This window comes from Dipodomys merriami, unplaced genomic scaffold, assembly GCF_024711535.1.
Source record: "Dipodomys merriami isolate MVZ:Mamm:240054 unplaced genomic scaffold, mDipMer1.0.p SCAF_42, whole genome shotgun sequence".
NCBI lineage: Eukaryota > Metazoa > Chordata > Mammalia > Rodentia > Heteromyidae > Dipodomys > Dipodomys merriami.
The window spans coordinates 12,013,007-12,028,770 of record NW_027205826.1 but is presented as its reverse complement, the minus strand read 5'-3'; the positions used below and the strand labels follow the sequence as shown (position 1 = coordinate 12,028,770).

Genomic DNA, 15,764 nt, shown 5'->3' with positions numbered 1-15,764 from the left:
TTGTACCAACAATGCCAAAGGCTCACTCTGCATTTGATCATTCAATAATGTAAGCCTTATTCAGATGTTCATCAGAAGATTTATCAGAAACACAAACTGGTGAGATTAAGACACGAAGGGAACCAATCTCATTGGGGGAAGATGTTTTCTTGGAGATGGAAAGACAGGAAAAAAATTAATCTCAGGTGATCTAAAAACAGAGGGGAATCCATTCCAAATGCATACTCCATACAAATTATTAGCTGCATATGGATGCATTTATTTATAAGGTTCAGATATATATAGCTCCTATAAATTGTAAATTCTTCTCAGACACCCTCTCTTACTGTTCAGCTGAAGAGCCTCTTCAGAATAATAACAGTTTTCAGTACTTAGAGGAGTCATTTATTTATTGGCAATTAACATATTAAATAGCAATGCTTTCTAATTGGTATGTTTGATTAGCAAGGGTAACTGGCAAAGTACTAAAATCCTAACATATGGCTATAGTTGCTGCAGACATGCCATATCAGTTTGAAAGAACAATATAAAAACACTCCCATTCTATTTATAAACAGAGTATGACATTGTGATGTAACATATATCAGTATTCAGATATTTACTAGAGGACAATGTATTCTAACATGACAGAATAATTGGAAATTTAGTAATATGTTCCAGTAAGCTATAAAACTTTTTTATATTTTTACAAAAGGCCTTAATGTGTTTTTATAGACTTATGTTATATGGTATAGTACATAATAAGAGAAAAGCACCCAGACAGGCTTGTCTGAGTTACGATCAGGAAAACCTTGATATGGCCGGTGAATGTAAGCTTTGCATTGTGTTGCAACTGAAGTGTCTCATTACCAGAACAGTGAGCTGTATTATGTAGCACAATCTGCTCTTTGCCTACCATACGAAGTTTATTCTTGTCAGATTCCTGATTTCTTAATATATTTTCAATTTTCCCCCTCATCCCTAAAGTCTCCTATTTTATGTAGTCATCAGAACCTTCCAAACATCTATGAGAAAAACTCATTCTTTCCAAAAACCTTGGCATGATGTCCAGGGCTCACTTGGACTGCAATTTAGCATTAGCAATATTCTAATGCATCATAAAGTCACCAGATCAAGCTTGCTCCTGATGTAATAGGGCTCAGCTGAAGAAAACAAAAAAAAAGACCTATTTCATCTTCCCTTGTATCAACAGTAGCATTAACACTTATTAGTATGTATTAGCATGCTCAGGGCCACATAGTAATTCAGCCACCCAGGAGTCTTATGATTTTGCTCCTTATATCATTAACACTTCAGGAGCATGCACCCACCTAAAGGAAAATGGCCTTTGAGAAACCATGAGAACAATGTGTTTTCTCACTGTTTCTAGATGCATGTACTCTAAGGGCCACTGGAAGTTATTTGTTAAAACTCTTCCAAATTTCGCAGTAAAATCCCCTCTATATTCCCGTCTATCTGAACACCATCATCCTTCTATTTTTGATGCTTATCAACAACAAAATGTGTATTTCTATGTGCCCAGGAAGGTATTTTAGCTACATTATTTATTTTAAATGTCAAAAAGCTTAAAAGAAGAGAGATTTAAAACTCACATTATAGGGAAGAACAATGAAACTAAGAGAAATTAAGTCATATTACTTGCCCACAAGTAACAGCAACTACAGAAGGCATGTATGCCAATTTCCAGTCTCCAGAGCTGACCACAAACTCTAACCAAACTTCTGACCCTTCTTCCTAAAAGAAAAAAATGTCTACGGTGTAAGACATACCACTTCATGGAAGGACACTAGACTACATTACACTGTTCCTTGGGCCAGCAACAAACTGATTATGATAGGACTGGAATGGTGATGGTTGGGCCTTAGTTTTCCAAAAGTAAAACCGACAGCCACAACATAGGAGAGAATAAAAAGGAGGAAGGATAACAAAAATCTCTTAGAATCCATTTCTTCCTACATAGGTCATCGCTGACAGGGTGAAAATGCTACTTCCATAATAAAGTGCCTTTATCTTATTATTTACAGAATGCCTATCCTATAACAGAACATTGTGCCAGCTATCTACTATTTAATCTCATTTAATCCTTATTTAAAACTCACAAAACAAACACTATCCTCATTTTTTAAATTAAAAAATAGAGGTTCTATTGATTAAGTAACTTTCTGCAGACAATGAGGCAGGAATGGGAAGGGCAAGGATTCACACCTAGGTTTAGCTGGCTCTGGAACCTTTGCCCTTCCTCAGTGCTGTACTTATGGGCTTTGGAGACTTGTACTTAACTTTAACTAGTATGACATGATAGACTTCAGAATGAAGAATAAAAAGTATTTTTTAATTTGTTGGGGAAAGAATTTGACATTTAAGCCCAAGATACATTTATGAACTGACTTAACTGACTTTTCTGAAAAAAAAAAAAAGTGACTAGATTTTTTTAGAGCAAGCATTTCAACTAAAAAATGCCTTATTATTACAGTTGTTTTTGAAAATTTTCAGGGGAAAAGACAGGGCAAGGGGATATAGATGAGAAGAGATGAACAATGAAATGACTAACCTGCTGAAAATTATCTAGAGTTGGAGACAGCAGAATTACAATCTTGACATTAGTCCCATATGAGTTATTACTCTTGATATCATTATAGCCAAATGGAATGAAAATAGAAGGGGGAGAAAAATCTCAGTGGGGATTGCAATTTAAATTTGCCATGTAAGCTAATACTGTATATTTAGAGACTAAGCAGACAGGGTGGTTGGTGGCTCAGAGTATGTGCAGGGGTTGCTGTGCCAGCTAACCAAAGCAGACATTCATTAGAGCAAAATGTAGATTTCCATTTCTTGGCATCTGACATGGGCTCTTTCCTTGGAAAGAAATGTCAATTTGGCCAAAAGTGTGAAACCTACAATAAAAGCATTGGGACTGTGGATTTCATCTAGTCTGCACATTCCCACCCCACTGTTTCCTACTGTGGAAATCCAGTCGAGACTTGGGGGCTGACTAGAGAGGTGACAGAAGAACTGATTAGGGAATGATATGGTGAAAAGGGGAGGAGGACTAGGAGAGAGGAGATTGTTGCTTGTTTTCTTTTGGCTTTCAATTACCATTTTCTTTTGTCCTAAAACTGCCCCGCATAAGAAATCAACCACAATTACTGTTTTCCAGAGGACTCTGAACAATAGCAGTTTCCAAATACTTGGCATTGCCAGCTAGCTCTGCATGTGCTGAATGCTCATCCGAGGAGCCTGTGGGTAATATGTGCAAGCCCTAGCTCCTGTGGCAGCCCAGGGAAGTGGCCGCCTCGGCTTTAAAATTTCCCGTTTGTTTCTTTTGTTCAATAGACTGGAAAGACTATGACGACAGAGAGCCTAGACACAAGGGACAGAGTGAAGTTCTGGAGAGTCTGCTGCAACAGGTCCGAGCCCTTCATCAGCATTACAGCTGCCGGGGTAAGGATAAAATCTGTGTTGGGCCATCAACTGAGGTCTCGGTGGCGCCGGTAATTTTAGCAGTTTCCTAGCTGGGTCATACCTTCTCATTCATCAGGGAGCAAGAGATATTAATATTTGTACATCTGGAATCACTTTACAGCACTATCTTGCTTTAACCCTTCAGCAGAGACTACCCTCTCCTTCCCTCCCTTTCTTTTCTTTTTCTCTCACTCTCTCTCCACATGAATAGTTTGAAAACTAAGTAAAGGAAAAACAGCAATTACCAATAGTTAGTTCCCTTCTCTTTGAATTGTCCCTTCACAAGACTCCTTTGTGGTGCTGGATCTCTTGAGGATATTCAGCCTCAACATTTTCATCCTCAAGGAAAATTCTCCATACACCCCTGAGGGAGTTTAAACAATTATAATGACAATAATAATAAGCCTTCCAATCAATTAAAAACATATCTTACAATGCAACTTCACACCCACTAGCTTTTCTTCATTTTGACAATCACAACAAAATTAAATGACTTTCTCCAGGACTCAGCATCAGGAAAAGACAGAATCAGGACTCTATCATGGGTTTTCTGGATCCAAGTCCATCTTCCTGCCATGCCTTATTGTCTTCCAGCTTCCTCTGAGGACTGGGCATTGAATTTTAAGCTCCCCTGAACTTTCTTCCTCTGGAAGAAAGTAGAGCTTACTTACCTCCTCTAGCTAACTTACCTCCTTTAGCTAACTGCACCCAGAGAATCTCTGAGATGCTTTTAAAAGCCTCTCTGCTGCTGGGCTATACAAATGGGACAGGGTCAGGTTTCTGATCTGTGTAATGATTCGTAGAAGAGGCACTTAGTTTTATTTGGAGAATTAAAGCCTCCATAAAGTTTTCATTTTCCATGCTCCCATCAGATCTCCAACTACATTGTGCTCGCTAGATTCAGGGCACTGCTGGGCCAAATGGGCAAGAATTTCACAGTTGAAACTAAGGTGCTAGGCTAGCTGGATTGGGATTCGAAATTTCTTCCTAATTGCTGAATAGCTATTAAAATAGAAACTTTCAGAAATATTGGCTCCAGCTAGGTATGAGGACAGTATTTGAAAAACAAAATCCTTTTGAGTGGTTCATTAGGAACTGTAAATATGTATGTAAGCAACTTGTGATATAGCTGCCTCACTCAACTCCCAAGTAGAATTTTCATTCCTGGATATCTAGGAAGAATTTATCTGAAATAGAACCTTAACATTCCACACTGACCAAAATATATATTATCTGAGGATTCAATCGATTACTGTTAGTTTAATATCTAATAATCAGGAAAAGATTTCTATAATTTCTCTTCAACTTCTTCATGTACCACTTTTCTGAAACAGATATAAATGTACACACAATATTAGGAAAGATTTAATAAAGCGTGAGGTAGCATTTCCCCAAAGGAAGATTTTTTTATATTGAAATGCACTCCAAAAACTTTTATATGATACACAGTTATTTAAAAGTTTGTCTTGTTAGACAAGCTTGGGAACTATCACAATCGTCTTGCTTTTCTTGGATATATAAAATAAACATTAGAATATTAAATATTCTAATAAAGAGGCATGGTAAGTTTGGTTAAACAAGCATTTTCCAAATATCTTTAGTCATGTAAAACTTGCCTCATAGAATTAGTATTCTAAAGTAGAACTTTGGGAAAATCTGACCTACAATATGTCAAAACAAAACCAATTACCTCACACTCACAAGTAATGATTTTAAGATTATTTATCATAATTCTAGGTCTAAAAGATAAACAGAGAATTGTGTAAATATTGCTTATAGAGACTATAAAATTGTTATTTAAAATATTTAACTACACTGAGATACTTTTGGTTTATCAGGGACATAAACTGTTATAAAACTTTGCAATTAAACCTTTATAAACTTTACAGTGAGGAAAAATTATTTTTTGTTTAATTTACTAGCTGTGTGTCTTTAGAGAAAGAAATTAACCTCTCTAAGCCATAGCTTCCTTAGAAAACTCAGGATAAATCAATAGCAAGTCCACAGATTGGGAGAAGATCTTCACTAGCCATACAATGGACAAAGGTCTCATATCTAAAATATACTTGGAACTCAAAAAATTAAATCCCCCAACAACAAATCCTCAGCTGCCCAATAAATAAGTAAGCTAAAGACTTAAAGAGAAACTTCTCTGAAGAGGAAATAAGAATGGCCAATAAACACATGAAGAAATGCAAATCAAAACAACACTGAGATACCACCTCACCCCAGTTAGAATGGCTATAATCAAGAACACTAATAACAACAGATGCTGGAGGGGATGTGGACAGAAGGGAACCCTACTGAATTGTTGATGGGAGTGTAAACTTGTTTAACCACTACGGAAAGTAGCATGAAGGTTCCTCAAAAAACTCCACATAGAGCTCCTCTATGACTCAGCAATCCCACTTTTGGGCATTTACCAAAATGATCACAAACAAGACCATACTAAAGCTACCAGCACAACTATGTTTATTGCAGCATTATTTACCATAGCTAAGATATGGAACCAACCCAGATGCCCCTCAGTAGATGAATGGATCAAGAAAATGTGATATATATACACAATGGCATTCTATGCCTCCATCAGAAACAATGACATTGCCCCATTTGTTAGGAAATGGAAAGACTTGGACAAAATTATATTAAGTGAAGTAAGCCAGGCCCAAAGAAACATAGGTCCCATGGTTTCCCTTATTTGCAATAACTAGTATATGTCTGGGACAAGCAGGAAAGCTCAGATAAGATGATGATAAGCGAAATGAACCCCAAGATAGGGACACAAGTGGGTTTTTTTTTCTTCCTGGCTATTAGTTCTAACATATTTATAAGGTACCATGTGATTTTTTTTGTTGCTTTGTATGTCCTTCCCCCATGGTACAACCCCTGCTTTCACTGTATTTGATGTTGGTATAATTTGTGGAGGGGAAAGGAAAAAACAAAATGTTTAAACAGGGATACAGACTGACCCATTGCAACAATGAGATATACAAGATGCTACGTTGAAAAATGAACTTTACAATTTAGGCAGGGGTGGGGAGGGTGTAGTTGAAGAAGTGGGAGGGATGGGATGGTAGGGGAAAAACAAAGAAGGCAACAATGCTGGATAAGAAATGTGCTCATTACCTTGCTCATGTGATTGTAACCCCTCTGTACAGTATTTTCACAATAAAAACTTATTAAAAATTTAAAAAAGAAAAAGAAAACTCAGGATAATAGCAACTAACATGCCGGGCTGTCATGAGGATTAAATTGGATAATGGATTGACCTCATCCTGCAAGCAATAGCGTGGTTTTCTTCCATGTTGCTTCCATGTTCTTCTAGATGAATAGTGGAGCCACTCTCCCTGCTGAGTGCTTTGCTGGTACATTCTAGAATCAAAATATAATAAGTGGCTCCTCTGTAATGAACTGAGGTACTCACTGAATGCACAGTACATTCCAGAAACAGCAATAAAACATTTCTTTTTCTACCAAAATGCTACGTTAGCAATACTAAACCCCACATCCATTTCTGCATTTTGGTCAAAGAACTGCACACAGCTAATCTGCATACTCAAAATCAAAGAACTGCACACAACTAATCTGCATACTCAAAAATTCAAGGAAAATGTTAAAAGTGAACTTTATTGTGCACCCAGTTTATTTCCTTAAGATATACAAAAAAATTATACAGAGGGCAATTCTTTTCACCACAGTAGTATCCTATAGAAGTGAATTTCAATTACCATCCAGTTATTCACCTTGTAAAACAATATTAATTGAGACCCTGTCTACTGCATGTCAGGTGCAAGACACACTAGTATGACTAAAACAAACTCCTTCATACTTCAAGGGCTTATAAGCTACAGAACAACTGCCTTTACGGAACAGAAAACAAGTATGTGCTCTCTGAGCCAAGGAGAAAAATATAGTATAGATGGCATCATAAACATTTGGAAAAAGTGAAGTTAGGCTGTGGATCAATCAGAACGGGCTACATTATGCCGCAATAACCAAAGAATCGCCCAAATTTTCCTGGTGCTGTGTATCAACCCCATCCCACATTCTCCCACCTCCACATGCTGCAAGCATTCCCTCTGTGTTGTTACCACTTCTTGAACACTTGCCTCTAGAGAGCAAAATGAGCTCTTCAAGGTCTTACATGGGCAAAACTATGCATATCACCAAAGCTCCAAACTCATGGGCCAGAACTGGTCAAGTGGCTCCACACAGCCAATAGGCCCAGAAGTGCCCAAAATGGAAGAGCACTGGAATGTTTGATATTACATGGCCCACTTAGCCAACTGATAAAAGAATTTTTAAGTTTTAGTCTATTTTTAAGCTTTATTTTTAAGTAAGTTATATATGATTATAATGTGTCTCCCAAGTCCCACTACCTGGGTTAAAATCCAGGCTGGACTTTCGCTAGCAAGTCACACTGAACCAGGTTTCCAAACTTCTCTGCCTTACTTCCTTATCTGTAAAATGTAGACAACAATTATAAGCACCTCATTTATGGTTTGGATTATTTAGAACAGGTTCATTTTTATAAAAAGGAGAAAAATCAGCTTCTTCTAACCTCCATTTCTTGCTGCCCCAAAGTAACTTCTTAATTCCTTTAGCTAATTCTTTTAGTATTTTCTTAATAGCACTAAGTAGCATGTTATATTTGTTATATTTATTAATACTTCATTTTTATGTATTATCTCAAAAATGATTTAACTCATTTTCCCTCCACCTCCCCTTTATGCGCACACACAATTTCTATCTTCTCATTACCCTAATATATTTATATTGGATCTTAGTAAGATTAGTATTATATATAACTTATAATGTAAATTTTAAGACTATTTACCTGTCTTGAGTGGCTTTCTGTTTCCCTGTAGTTAATAATAATTGTTATTATGTTTGCTTCTTTGTTCTCTGTGGTAAGAATCCCCAAACCATTCTGCAATTGCATAGCAACAATAGTCAAATACATTAAGGTATTGTGTCAACTGTATCTTGTTGAATAATCTTCTCATGGAGCCTCTGTCCTACTCTCTTCTACACAGGTAACTGGTTGCTTCTATGCCCCCTGCACAGCTGTCACCCTGGGATTGCCTTTCACCACCATATTGAGGATTCTTATTATCACTCTTCAATATTGGATTTCTTCTTTTTGTATCTCATATCTTCTTTTTCCTTGGGTTAGTACATCATTTTGGTAGAGGCTTTCCTCTTGTAGCTTCTTGAGAGTGTGCTTGGGAGCTAATATTTTCAATACATTCCATGTCTGCAGAGGTGGTCATAAACATTTACTCAGGGTTTTAACAAGTATAAAATTCTCAGATGAAATACCTTTCCTTCAGATTTTGAAAGCATTACTTTATGTTTGAGTTTTCAGAGCTGAGATGTCTGATGCTATTCTGAAGGCAGAGGCTCTAGGTATTCTCATTCATATTCTTCTTCTTGCTGGAAGATTTTCAGTTTTCCTTTAAGTTTAAGGTTCTAAACTTTCTCTGGCATGCCTTACTATGATCTGCTGTCTGTTGTACTGGGCCCTCTTCAAGTCCTTTTAATATGGAAGTTTATACCCTTTACTTGTGAGATGTTTTGTTATTTAATTATTCCTTCTGATTATCTTTTTCCTTTCCTCCTATTAGAACTCTTGCCATTCATTCAACTTTTAGATCTCCTACTATTAGTCCTTTAATTTTCCTTTCTTCTAGTTTTCATGCTCTTGTCCTTTTACAACATTTTTTTCAGAAACTTCATCCTAAGCCTTCTATCAGATTTTTAAATTTTTGATAAAATACTTTTAATCTATATAGTTCTTTTAATAGGTCCCTTTCCTTTTAATGAGGATGGAATACATTATCTCTTAGAATATTAATAATAGGCTTTATTTCATTTTATAATTCTTTTCTCAGCATAGTCTTTCCTCTAAGTTGCTCTTTTGTTTATGTGGTTTTGCCACTTGTATTTCATGTCAGGTTTATTTCTCAGCTGCTGTCTGCTCATATTTAAGAGAAATCAATAGCTACTGGGGGAGTCTGAAAACATGGACATGGCACTTTGTTTATAAGCCTCACTGTGGGGTAAACTGGCACAACTTTTTCATTGGTGTGTGTGTGTGTGTGTGTGTGTGTGTGTGTGTGTGTGTGTGTGTGTGTGTGTGTGTGTGTGTGTGTGTGTGTGTGTGTGTGTGTGTGTGTGTGTGTGTGTGTGTGTGTGTGTGTGTGTGTGTGTGTGTGTGTGTGTAATTCTCTTGGGATGGTCAAATTCCAGAAAAGTTTATTGTAATGTCCTCCATGGAGGCTATGAGCTTGGGTGCCAGTGTTCTGAAAACCCACTGGGGAAATATTATAGATGGAATTTTCATTTTCTCCACCTATTCTTTAAAATGATACTACCACCACCACAGCCACCCTATATTCTACCAAACCTGATGTCCTCTAGCCTTTTTACTCTAGAGACCTGTTTGGGGGGCTACAAGTTTTTGTTTTGTACTTGCTTTGCTTTGTTTTCCAGGAAATAAGCCACAGCCTTCGTGTCATAAAGAAAAAGAAGTATTTGATTTGTTCAACTATCCAATAAGAAAGGATTTCTAGAAGTCAAATTGCCTTGTAAACAGATTTTTTAAATCCTTCTGATTTTAACTTTACACACATCCCCCACGTGCACAACCCATGGTGCCCATAGGGTGACTCAGGTTACTTCTCAGCTTTCTCCACTGGGGGCTTGGGCTTCATCTTTCTCAAGTCTGTTGAATCCATCTGTCCATCTGCTTTCCAGATACCAAAATTTACTTGCTTTTGTATTCTTTCCCTTCTACTTGCCTTTATAAATTAATGTTGTTTCCTTTTGATTTCTTTTCTTAATCTCTCCTCGGGTTTTAGTAAGGTTTAGGAGAGAGTAGTGTGTAATAAAATGGTTTGCTACACATAATTTCACAGGAAGTTTCAGAAGCCAAACTCGTGTTCAAGTCAGAAAATATTCTGTTTTGTTGAAGAATAACTTTACCAGCACAAGTTTGAAACTTATATGAATGCTTTTTTCAGTCAGATCTAACAGAGAGAGAGAGAGCAACACTGAGCTCAGAAGTCATATGGACTGACAGCAGTCATATGGCCCATATTCACATCCCTAGTGACATGTCAAAGCTTTGGCTTCTAAACTTCATAATCTCTTCATTGCATAGACTATAACAGTTGAAATCAGTGAGCACCCAGTCCAGCTCCATGGAACATGGTTTGCAAAAACTGTTACAGGAAATCTAATTCTTTAATAAGAGCTCTAAGTGGAAACACAGGAGCTGAGCAGAGCAATGGATTATAATCTCACCCTTGAAGCTAGAGAGGATCATACATATTTGCTTCCTCCAAAATATTTCTTTAATAAATGCATGAATGTCTTGGTTTAACCAGATGCTGATGCTGATTACTTGAGTAATCCATTTCACTTCATAGTCTCAGTTTCTTCGACTAAATAATAAGACAACAAACATACCTTTCCCTACAGCTATTTTTGTAAGCCAAATATACACACTAGGAAAAACTCCCAGAATGCTTGTAGCAGTTGTATATAAGGGGCAGGATAAATATTGGTAAGATTTTGTTCTTTTTCCCCTACCTTCCCTTCATACTTTCTATATGATTATATTAATTTTATAATGCAAAAATTAATGGAATATGTAAATTAAAACAGAACATTTTGGCCACATTGAAAAATGTATTAATTAATGCTAAAAGGAAACTAAAATGAATGGGGGAGGAATAAAAAAGTTAATTCCACTTCTTTTTATCCTACTTGATAAAAAAAATCACTTATTCAGAGGTTATCAATAAAACATCCAAGTGGTTTCCACTGGAGTTATAAATACTACTTATTGCCAACACTTATGAGTTGCTAATCATTAATCAACTACAGACATTGCAAGATATCATAGCTTCTTATAGGAACAAATCAGAAGGATCTTTATGTGAAACTGGTAAAAGACACTTAGGAGACAAAGGGTGGGAAGGCAGGGAGGTAGGAAGCAAGAATATAAATGTTCTATCAATCAAAATTCATACTACATTTGGCTTTTATGTTCCAGAAAGTTCAAAGTTACAAACTACAGGCCGCAAGCAGTCAGTATCCAGGAGCTTGAAACACCTATTTCATTCTTCAAACAAGTTTGTGAAGACTTTAAAACGGTGGGTCCTATATAGTTTTCCACAAAGTCTTAGGTACTCTAGAATGAGCTGATCTTAGTTCTGAGCAAAAATGTGGCTGAAACTTATTTTTTATTAAAGGAATACTTCTGAGAATTTGGAAAATATAGTTCCTTCTCTGAATTCCAGTAATCTTATAAATATGTTCTTATAAATATCTTAAAATCATATTTTATCATGTCCAAAAATATAGTTTTTTTGTAGGGGTCAAATCCCGTTAGGGAGATTGTTGAGAACAATTTTTTTTTCTTTTCAGGGGGCTGTACATAGCTGTTATATTTTATTATAAAGACAATATGTTAGTCACCAATGAAGATCAAATACCGATTGTTGAAATAGATGATTCTTACACCAGCTCCATTATGCAAGATTTTTTGTGGTTCACAAAGGTATTGTGAGTTCTGATTTCATTTTCCCCACTCTGCACCAGTGTTGCTGGACATAAATCTCTGAAACCTTAGTTGAGGAGTCGTTAGTGATCAAAGTTTGGGGATAGAAGTAATTTATCCCAAAGGTCCCCATTAGCCCTAGTATGCCCTATGCCATTAAAAAAAATGCCAAAGTAGTGTCTAAACTACATTTTCAAAGAAAAGAAGCTTGCATCCTATCAGATTGTGTCTTCACTATTCTGAATTATGGGATCATTTGGCAAAGACTAAAATGTGGATCTGACTATTTCATTAGCATTCAGATCTTTTTCCAACTGGACAGAGATCAAAAAGTTGTTTCACATGTATCTGAAAATGGACTGGAGAACAAACATCAGGGGTCAGGTTTCCTTCTCCCTGCTTCACTTTGATGCCACAACCTAAATCATACACTGGCTTGGACGATGATATGACCTTGTGACTTCTTTTGCAGCTGTCTTGTATGTGGGAAGACATAAGATGGCTGAGGCAGAGTGTGCCTATCTCCATGTCCTCATCCACAGTGCTTCAAACTCGACAGAAGATGCTTGCTGCAACAGCCCAGCTACAGGTGAGAGGCCAGGCTTCAACCCAGGCTCTCCAGGAAACGGCTTTTAAACTTGGGTAGTTCACCAATCCTAAATGCAAGGAAAAGGGTGGGCTCTTTCTTCCTTCAGATTCCTAAACATATGAAACTTCTTAAACACATTAGCAGCATATCTCCTCATACGAGGAACCTGTGCCTTTGGCATGAGCCTCTGAACAAGGAGTAAAGAGACTTGAGTTCTAGCTTTGACAATAAACAGCTGATTCAGTTCTCCTTCCAAGTCTTGGTTTCATCACTTGGAAAAAAAGGATTTTGACTAGATTACCTCTGACTGCATGTGCATATGAGTGTGTGGAGGGGAAGAGCAGTAGTTTTTTAGAAAAGTCTGTTGATATGGTGCTTTTGATAAAATATTTTTTTAAGTCTTAAAAGAATATATGGGCTGGGAAGGTGGCTCAGTGGTAGAGCGCTTGCCTTGCATGCCTGAGGCCCTGGGTTCGATTCCTCTGTACCACATAAGCAAAAAGAAAAGAACCGGAAGTGGTGCTGTGGCTCAAGTGGTAGAACGCTAGCCTTGAGCTGAAGAGCTGAGGGACAACGCCCAGGTCCAGAGTTCAGGCCTCACGAGCCGACCCCCCCCCCAAAAAAAAGAATATAGCTAATGTTTATTATTTTATTAATCAGATTAAGACTCTAAATTCTGTAAGAATCTGGAAGTCATAAAGTTGCTCTTAGAAATGACACTAGATTCTAACTAAGCTCTTCTAGATTTTTCTCTCATTGATTCTGGTATGATCTTAATCTGTAGATCTTAGTATAAACACACACATCTGCTACATGGAGTAGTCTTTAAGGAATCATAGAACCTTTGTCAGAGATGGGTATCTATCTACAAAATTGGAAGTTACATGAACTCCAAAAACCCTACATTCCCTGTAGAAATCAATATAAGCTATTGTTTAGTTGAGCCATACCAGCCATGGCATAAAAATAAAAACTGAAAACAAAAAGTAAATTTTAATCATAATAATTTAACCGAGTGCTAATAACAATGATATATTTCCATAAAGGGTTACCTTTGCCACTCTGTGCTCTGCTCCAGTCTACTGCCTTGTGTGCTGAATGATCTCAAGAGATTTTAGTAAACAGTGCTCTTCATTTCAACTCATTGTTGGTACAGAGTCTTCTCCAACTCAAGGAGAAGGTCTTGGAGCTGGGCCATGATTACTGTGCTGAATTAGATTGTTCTTTCCTTTCATACTGAGCCATCCACTTGATTGGACCACTTAACTATTCCTTAAACTGCTCTTTCTTTAGGATAAATTATATCTCAAGAAGGCTCAGAAACTTTAGTGGACCCACCTATTAGCCATAATATAGCCCAGACATACCTAGATCACACACTTATAGCCTTAAATTTTCAAGCAAAGCTTTTTACTCTGTGTTTATTGGAGGCTTCCTAAAACACTTTCATCTGATATCAGTACCAGGAGAAGGATTAGGCTGAGATATGCTGAAAGATGCCATAATGGTCAGTATGAACCTACTCACTATTCCCATTGCAATAGTCTTGGATTTCTTCTTCTGATCCCAACAGCTTTAATAATACATCATTCCCCTTTTAAGGCTATTTCCCTCCTAGTTAACCCAGATTCCTTGACTCATCATAATCATTCCCTTGGAAATATTCCAAATTTACTCCTTTAACATTACCAACTTGGTAAAACACAAAAACTAAATATACCAACATGTCTATACCAAAGTAGCTACACTTTGCTTACTGCAAAAAAAAAAAAAATCACACACACGCGTGCACACGTACGTGCGCACACACACACACACACACACACACACACGAGAGGGGGGAGGGAGAGAGAAAGAGAGAAGGGAGAGACAGAAAGACAGGCAGACAGACAGAGACAGAGATTGAGATACTTTCCATATTAAAGCCATGAATAAAATTCTCTTACAGAATGTAAAAATGCAAGTAAATTTGCTTTCTCATACTATAAAGCATTATATAAAACCTTATCCATTATCCATCCTACCACAACTTTTCCATTCTCTCTTCAACCTCATGTCAAGTGATGACTTCACTGTTTACTTCATTAAGAAAATATGTGAGAATGGGAATAAAATTTTTCACCATCAAATTTATAAACTCCCTTGAACTAATCTCATATTCTCTTTCTTCTTTTCTTCCTTAATAATAATTTCATATACCAACCAAAGGTTTATTCTCTACAGATGATCTGGATCCTATCTATTCCCTCCTATCTTTATTTAAAAATAGTAGAGTATTTCCAATTTAAACTTCCTCAAAACTCTTCTCTTTGCTGTTGCTCATTAAATCATCTATTTACCCCCTTAGATCAAATGTCTTGAAAGAATTACCTATATCCTTCTTTTCCATCTACTTTATTTAGCATCATTTTTAGTTCTTTCTCTGACTTTTGCCACTACTATGCCTAAAACCTGTATTCTCAGACCACCAGTAATCAGAGGCAGATGATGCTAATGGAGCTATTACTTCAAGGTCACTCACTAGCACAAGCCTATGAATGTGAGTGTCCTATAGTATTTTAGGTGAGAATAGGAAGTAGGGCTGCACAGTGCTGGTAGATGGTCTAAAGAGACCAAAGACTCCAGTATTTATTTAGGTGTGAAAGGGAGGCATTACTCTTTTCTTTTTCTAAAAACTAATATTCATTTCATTCCTAATTTTATAATTTTGTTTTCCTTATCTTAAAGATGGTTTCAAAACTGTACAGTTTACCAATAACTTTGGTTTCACTAAATCTGACAAATACTTTTAAGTCCTCTTTGAGCAACTGATATCCCATAGTATTTGATTCATGTGACCCTACTCTCCCTTTTAAAACTGGCACATTCTTTGGCTCCCACAGCTTCTGATTTTTTTCTTTCTAGTCTTTCTCAATCACTTTTACTAGTTCACATGCTATTTTCTGTATAGAATTTTGTTCTCCCACCTCTTTGATTTCTAATTCCTACATATCTTTCAGGTTTCAGCTTCAGGTTTTTTTTTTCATTTTGGTTTATTATTGCTTTTAACTATGCTAATTTATGCTGCTTTTTATTATCAAGGTGATGTACAGGGCTTATAGTTACATGAGTAAGATAATAAGCAAATTTCTTGTCAAACTAGTT

The 15,764-nt window shown here is 36.7% G+C and overlaps 1 protein-coding gene and 1 long non-coding RNA gene across 4 annotated transcripts in view; one reads left to right on the top strand and one right to left on the bottom strand.

Moving 5' to 3' along the window:
* Positions 1-15,764, top strand: part of Ankfn1 (ankyrin repeat and fibronectin type III domain containing 1) — a 328,779-nt gene that overhangs the window by 254,856 nt on the left and 58,159 nt on the right. The window contains exons 10-14 of one of the 2 annotated variants that reach the window (XM_069993243.1): positions 3,334-3,441; positions 8,499-8,633; positions 11,525-11,624; positions 11,899-12,031; positions 12,504-12,620. In XM_069993243.1, coding sequence (XP_069849344.1) covers positions 3,334-3,441; positions 8,499-8,633; positions 11,525-11,624; positions 11,899-12,031; positions 12,504-12,620 — 593 coding nt within the window. The remainder of the gene's footprint in view (positions 1-3,333; positions 3,442-8,498; positions 8,634-11,524; positions 11,625-11,898; positions 12,032-12,503; positions 12,621-15,764) is intronic. The other variant, XM_069993244.1, reaches the window with a different exon arrangement.
* Positions 1-15,764, bottom strand: part of LOC138807461 (uncharacterized) — a 426,938-nt gene that overhangs the window by 353,529 nt on the left and 57,645 nt on the right. The gene's annotated exons all lie outside the window — the stretch shown is intronic.